The 7500-nt window shown below is 48.9% G+C and overlaps 1 protein-coding gene across 1 annotated transcript in view; it reads left to right on the top strand.

Moving 5' to 3' along the window:
• Nucleotides 1-7500, top strand: part of LOC122246987 (uncharacterized) — a 113527-nt gene that overhangs the window by 5393 nt on the left and 100634 nt on the right. Inside the window, exon 2 of the mRNA XM_086553390.1 lies at nt 7435-7500. This exon is cut by the window's right edge and continues 124 nt beyond it. Within this exon, the coding sequence (XP_086409516.1) occupies nt 7435-7500 (66 nt within the window). The remainder of the gene's footprint in view (nt 1-7434) is intronic.

The raw sequence follows: 7500 nt of genomic DNA, 5'->3' as shown, positions 1-7500 counted from the left end.
CTTTCCTTCCCTCTGCCACTCGTTCCCTCCTCTTCTCTTCCCTCCCTCTGCCACTCGTTCCCTCCTCTTCTCTTTCCTTCCCTCTGCCACTCGTTCCCTCCTCTTCTCTTCCCTCCCTCTGACACTCGTCCCCTCCTCTTCTCTTTCCTTCCCTCTGCCACTCGTCCCCTCCTCTTCTCTTCCTTCCCTCTGCCACTCGTCCCCTCCTCTTCTCTTTCCTTCCCTCTGCCACTCGTCCCCTCCTCTTCTCTTTCCTTCCCTCTGCCACTCGTTCCCTCCTCTTCTCTTTCCTTCCCTCTGCCACTCGTCCCCTCCTCTTCTCTTTCCTTCCCTCTGCCACTCGTTCCCTCCTCTTCTCTTTCCTTCCCTCTGCCACTCGTTCCCTCCTCTTCTCTTTCCTTCCCTCTGCCACTCGTCCCCTCCTCTTCTCTTCCTTCCCTCTGCCACTCGTTCCCTCCTCTTCTCTTTCCTTCCCTCTGCCACTCGTTCCCTCCTCTTCTCTTTCCTTCCCTCTGCCACTCGTCCCCTCCTCTTCTCTTTCCTTCCCTCTGCCACTCGTTCCCTCCTCTTCTCTTTCCTTCCCTCTGCCACTCGTTCCCTCCTCTTCTCTTTCCTTCCCTCTGCCACTCGTTCCCTCCTCTTCTCTTTCCTTCCCTCTGCCACTCGTTCCCTCCTCTTCTCTTTCCTTCCCTCTGCCACTCGTTCCCTCCTCTTCTCTTTCCTTCCCTCTGGCACTCGTTCCCTCCTCTTCTCTTTCCTTCCCTCTGCCACTCGTCCCCTCCTCTTCTCTTTCCTTCCCTCTGCCACTCGTTCCCTCCTCTTCTCTTTCCTTCCCTCTGCCACTCGTTCCCTCCCCTCCTCTTCCCTCCCTCTGCCACTCGTCCCCTCCTCTTCTCTTTCCTTCCCTCTGCCACTCGTTCCCTCCTCTTCTCTTTCCTTCCCTCTGCCACTCGTCCCCTCCTCTTCTCTTTCCTTCCCTCTGCCACTCGTTCCCTCCTCTTCTCTTCCTTCCCTCTGCCACTCGTTCCCTCCTCTTCTCTTTCCTTCCCTCTGCCACTCGTTCCCTCCTCTTCTCTTTCCTTCCCTCTGCCACTCGTCCCCTCCTCTTCTCTTTCCTTCCCTCTGCCACTCGTCCCCTCCTCTTCTCTTTCCTTCCCTCTGCCACTCGTCCCCTCCTCTTCTCTTTCCTTCCCTCTGCCACTCGTCCCCTCCTCTTCTCTTTCCTTCCCTCTGCCACTCGTCCCCTCCTCTTCTCTTTCCTTCCCTCTGCCACTCGTTCCCTCCTCTTCTCTTTCCTTCCCTCTGCCACTCGTCCCCTCCTCTTCTCTTTCCTTCCCTCTGCCACTCGTTCCCTCCTCTTCTCTTTCCTTCCCTCTGGCACTCGTTCCCTCCTCTTCTCTTTCCTTCCCTCTGCCACTCGTTCCCTCCTCTTCTCTTTCCTTCCCTCTGCCACTCGTCCCCTCCTCTTCTCTTCCTCCTCCCTCCTCTTTCTCTTTCCTTCCCTCTGCCACTCGTCCCCTCCTCTTCTCTTTCCTTCCCTCTGCCACTCGTCCCCTCCTCTTCTCTTCCTTCCCTCTGCCACTCGTCCCCTCCTCTTCTCTTTCCTTCCCTCTGCCACTCGTCCCCTCCTCTTCTCTTTCCTTCCCTCTGCCACTCGTCCCCTCCTCTTCTCTTTCCTTCCCTCTGCCACTCGTTCCCTCCTCTTCTCTTTCCTTCCCTCTGCCACTCGTCCCCTCCTCTTCTCTTTCATTCCCTCTGCCACTCGTCCCCTCCTCTTCTCTTTCCTTCCCTTTGCCACTCGTTCCCTCCTCTTCTCTTTCCTTCCCTCTGCCACTCATCCCCTCCTCTTCTCTTTCCTTCCCTTTAACACTCGTTCCCTCCTCTTCTCTTTCATTCCCTCTGCCACTCGTCCCCTCCTCTTCTCTTTCATTCCCTCTGCCACTCGTCCCCTCCTCTTCTCTTTCATTCCCTCTGCCACTCGTCCCCTCCTCTTCTCTTTCCTTCCCTCTGCCACTCGTCCCCTCCTCTTCTCTTTCCTTCCCTTTGCCACTCGTCCCCTCCTCTTCTCTTTCATTCCCTCTGCCACTCGTCCCCTCCTCTTCTCTTTCCTTCCCTCTGCCACTCGTCCCCTCCTCTTCTCTTTCCTTCCCTTTGCCACTCGTCCCCTCCTCTTCTCTTTCCTTCCCTCTGCCACTCGTCCCCTCCTCTTCTCTTTCATTCCCTCTGCCACTCGTCCCCTCCTCTTCTCTTTCATTCCCTTTGCCACTCGTCCCCTCCTCTTCTCTTTCATTCCCTCTGCCACTCGTCCCCTCCTCTTCTCTTTCCTTCCCTCTGCCACTCGTCCCCTCCTCTTCTCTTTCCTTCCCTCTGCCACTCGTTCCCTCCTCTTCTCTTTCATTCCCTCTGCCACTCGTTCCCTCCTCTTCTCTTCCCTCCCTCTGCCACTCGTTCCCTCCTCTTCTCTTTCATTCCCTTTGGCACTCGTTCCCTCCTCTTCTCTTCCCTCCCTCTGCCACTCGTTCCCTCCTCTTCTCTTTCCTTCCCTTTAACACTCGTTCCCTCCTCTTCTCTTTCCCTCCCTCTGCCACTCATCCCCTCCTCTTCTCTTTCCTTCCCTTTGGCACTCATCCCCTCCTCTTCTCTTCCTTCCCTCTACCACTCGTTCCCTCCTCTTCACCTTCCCAGCCACTCGTCCCCTCCTCTTCTCTTTCCTTCTCTCCCTTTCGTCCTCGTCCTCTTCTCTTTCCCTCCCTCTGCCACTCGTTCCCTCCTCTTCTCTTCTCCTTTCACTCTCCCCTCTTTCTCTTTCCTCCCTTTGGCACTCGTTCCCTCCTCTTCTCTTTCCCTCCCTCTGCCACTCGTCCCCTCCTCTTCTCTTTCCCTCCCTTTGGCACTCGTTCCCTCCTCTTCTCTTTCCCTCCCTCTGCCACTCGTCCCCTCCTCTTCTCTTTCCCTCCCTCTGCCACTCGTTCCCTCCTCTTCTCTTTCATTCCCTCTGGCACTCGTCCCCTCCTCTTCTCTTTCCTTCCCTTTAACACTCGTCCCCTCCTCTTCTCTTTCCTTCCCTTTAACACTCGTCCCCTCCTCTTCTCTTTCCTTCCCTCTAGCACTCGTTCCCTCCTTCCTTCCTCTAAGCTTCCCTTTCCTTCCCTCTGGCACTCGTTCCCTCCTCTTCTCTTTCCTTCCCTTTGCCACTCGTCCCCTCCTCTTCTCTTTCATTCCCTCTGGCACTCGTTCCCTCCTTCTTTCCTCTAACCCATCTCTCCTCCACCCCCGCGTTACGCCCTCATATGAGAGCACCTGAACTTCACACAACTTTCTCCGCATGAGACACGTATACGACCCATATATATTTAGCTCGATTTTTTCTGACGCTTCACAAGGCTTCTGAGGAAAAGATAGCGACACCCCCTACCCCTTACCTGAGTCTACTAATTGTCATTAATGACAAGACCATCCCCATCGCCGTCACCATTATTATCATCATCATCATCACCTTCACCATCATCACCTTTACCATCATCTTCATCGATATTACTAACGTTATTTAAATCATTGTCATTATTTGTATTGTTATTATTGTAATCATTATTATTATCATAATCGTTATCGTTATCATTATCGTTATCATGATCATTATTCATCATCATCATCATCATTACTATTATCATTATCGTCATTATTGCCATCATTATCATAACCATTATTATCATCCTTATCATGATCATTATAATCACTATAATCATTATCGTTATCAATGCTATCATTATCATCATCATTAATATTACTGCACCATCATTCCCTGTAAAAGCGCCGAAGTCGTTATCCCAACTGCCATCGTCTGAATCGAGATATAAACTGAATATAATCTTCATCTTTTCGGACGTATTTTGGTCTCGTCCAGGTCTTAATGTCTTTTTTTCTTTATTAACTATTAATTATTTCTTCTTATTTATTTTCTTGTTTCTTTTATCCCGTAATTTCTCTGGTTCTCTTGTACCCTTGAGGTATTTATTTGTCGTTTTTTTCTTTCTATTGATATCTATTTATCATCTTCTGCCATTTCGTTTACTTCTTTGAGAATATTGCGAATTTTCTCTTACATGACACTGATTTACCACTTTGTGGGAATTAATACACAATACTTGTTTGAATTGATTGATTCTTTCGGCCGGAAACTTAGCCCATTGGTGCCGGGACTTTTTACTGTCCACCATGTTTTTGTTTTTTTACACGTTATTCACTCGATTCCTTGTGTTTTGAAGAATATAGGTATATAGATAAGTTTATTATATATATTATGTGTGTGTGTGTGTGTGTGTGTGTGTGTGTGTGTGTGTGTGTGTGTGTGTGTGTGTGTGTGTGTGTGTACAAATCACAATATCACAATATTTAAGGACTGCCATAAACAGCTCAGGTTGGCCTACTAGAGGAAAACACACGAAATATGAACTTTTTCTTTTAAAAAATCTACTGACCTGTTTCTCACGATAAAAATGCATACTAACTCAAGACTCGGCTGCGCGCTAAATACGGAATCATGGTCCCCCCCGTTCGCCATTGCGCCAACTTCAGCGCAGAACTTCAGCGCAGTCTTTGAAGAGCAAAGTAATCCGTGGATGTACTTCATTTCTGTCTCCATGTTCTCCATCAATCTAACTTCATTTCCCACAAAAGAAGCACTAAGCGCACTAAGAGGAGTTTTTTTTTTGTGTGTGTATTTCGTCTCTCGTAAAGAAACATTCTGAACAAGCATATGAGAAGAATTATTATACCGTTGCTGTACAGTGTCAGTGTGATTAACCCCCAACCTCTTCTGTGTAATTTAACCTTTCACTCACTTCACCTATCCTAGTCTCCAACTTTATGTTAATAAGGAAAATAATAATAATAATGATGATAATAATAATGATAATAATAATAATGATAGTAAAAATAATGGTAATATTAGTGATGATACTACTACTACTAATGATAGTAATAATAATAATAATAATAATGATAATAATAATAATGATAATAATAATAATAATAATAATAATAATAATAACAATAATAATAATGATAATAATAGGAAGAAGAAAAAGCCAAAACACACAATGTACATTTCTAATAACCTTAGAGACCTTTTGGAAACAACATTAGTCAAAACAGATTTTCTTCTCTATTGACGGATATTTTATAAATTCTATATCCCCACCAGATTATTTACCCCTTTGTGCCCTGAAATCCCCCCCCCCCCCCCCACGCGCAGAGACAGGTATATAGCCGAGGTTAGAAATAGCTACATCAGATGCTTGGCAAGATCCTTTTCCTTATCTTTTCTCTTCTTTTTTTCTCACTTTTCTCCTTTAGATTTTCTTATTTCTTTTACTTCTTCTGCTGCTTCTTCTTCCTCCTCCTCCACCTCCTCTTCTTCTTCCTCCCTCCTCCTCCTCTTCTTCCTCCCTCCTCCTCCTCCTCCTCCTCCTCCTCCCCATCTTCTCCCCCCCCTCCTCCTCCTCCTCCTCCCCCTCCTCCTCCTCCTCTCTTCCCCCTCCTCCTCCTCCTCTCTTCCCCCTCCTCCTCCTCCTCTCTTCCCCCTCCTCCTCCTCCTCTCTTCCCCCTCCTCCTCCTCCTCCTCCTCCTCTTCCCCCCTTCTCCTTCTCCTCCTCTCCCCCCCCCTCCTCCTCCTCCTCCTCCTCCTCCTCCTCCCCTTTCCCCCACCCCTCCTCCTCCTCCCCCCCCCCTCCTCCTCCTCCCCTTTCCCCACTCCTCCTCCTCCTCCTCCCCTTTCCCCACTCCTCCTCTTCCTCCTCCCCTTTCCCCACTCCTCCTCTTCCTCCTCCTCTTCCCCCCTCCTCCTCCTCCTCCTCTTCATCTTTGTCCCTTTCTCCTTTCATGGATATTCAACACCAGAGCTTTCGCAGAATTGTTTTGTTGGTCATTAGAGCCTTGCTAGGTTTTTCCTTCTCATTAGTTCTCCTTCTCTTCTTTATCTGCTTTGTAATCCTCCTCCTTTTCATCCTGTTTTTTTTTTTCCTTTTCTTTGTTCTTGTTCTTGTTCTTGTTCTTCTTCTCTCGTTGCTACTGTTATTGCTTTGTCTTCCTCTTCATCTTTATCTCCTTCTACTACTACTTCCTTTTCTATCTGCTCCTCCTTCATTCTTCTTCTATTTTTTCTTCATCTTCCTCCTCCCTCATTCTTCTTGTTATTATACTAATGATTATTATCATCATTATTCCAATTCCTCCTCCTCTTCCTCTTCTTCTTCATTGTGTTCTGCTCTGTCTTCATCCTTCTCATTTTATCCTTCTCTTCCTCCTCCTCCTCCTTATCCTCCTCCTTATCCTCCTCCTCCTCCTCCTCCTTCTTCTTTAAATAAGACATGAATTTGAATTGATATCCAGATAAAACATGCTTTAGAGAGGATAAGACTGCGCCATGTATATATTTATAATGTCCAATTGAATGATATTATAAGAGGGGTTCTAATAGTAATACGTTTTTTAGCAATGGTAAAGCAATGTTGCTTTATTATTTTATGTTGTAATCGTCTTTCTGTGTTTTTGGCGAATTCGGTTATTGTCATTGTTGTTTTTTAATGATCTTTCTTTCTCTCCTCCCTTTCCTTTCTCCTTCCCTCACATCCCTCACTTCCCTTACTTCCCTCTCTCTTGCCTAACCCACGTCTCTTCACCGTTCTCCTCTCTTCCTTTCCCTCCTTTACCCCTTTCTTCTTTTTGCCCATGTCTCCTTTCCCCTTTCTCTCCACTCTCTTCTCCTCTCCCTTTATTCCGCTCCCTTCCCCCCAAATCCTCCCCCCTCCCTTCCTTCTTCCTATTGTCTCTTACCCCTCCCTCCACCCTCCTTGATTTTCCCTTCCCCAATTCTCCTCCTCCCTCTCCTCCACCTCCTACTTCCCATGTATTCATTTCTCTCCCCTCTCCCTATTGACCTCTCGCTCCATCTCTCTCTCCTTCCCTCTCTCCTTCCCTCTCCCTTTCCCTTCCCCTCCCTCTCCCTCTCCTCTAACTCCTTCTTCCCTATCCCTCTCCCTTCCCTCCCTTCCCTCCTCTCCCCCCTCCCTCCCCTCACTACAACCTTTCTCCCCTCCCTCCTCCTCACCCTCCTCTCCCTCCTCCCTCACCCAACAACCCTTCCCCCCACTCCCCTCACCCAACAACCCTTCCCCCCACTCCCCTCACCCTCTCTCCCACTTCTCTCCCCTCACCCAACAACCCTTCCCCCCACTCCCCTCACCCAACAACCCTTCCCCCCACTCCCCTCACCCAACAACCCTTCCCCCCACTCTCTCCTTCCACACCCAACACCTTCCCCCCACTCCTCACCCCACCCTTCCCCTCACCACTCCCCACTCTCCCCAACCCTCACACTCCTCCCTCCCCCCTCCCCGCCCCTCCACCCTCCCCCCCTACTCCGTCTCCCAACAGGTCGTCTTATGCACCAAGGACTTCTACGACCACCGGCACCTCCTCCGCCACAACGACCAACTCCGG

The sequence above is a fragment of the Penaeus japonicus genome, unplaced genomic scaffold (assembly GCF_977035675.1).
Source record: "Penaeus japonicus unplaced genomic scaffold, GWHDUDI00000001_assembly GWHDUDI00000028, whole genome shotgun sequence".
In the NCBI taxonomy this organism is placed as follows: Eukaryota; Metazoa; Arthropoda; class Malacostraca; order Decapoda; family Penaeidae; genus Penaeus; species Penaeus japonicus.
Note: the sequence above shows the minus strand (reverse complement) of the source record. Positions and strands in the feature narration are given on the sequence as shown.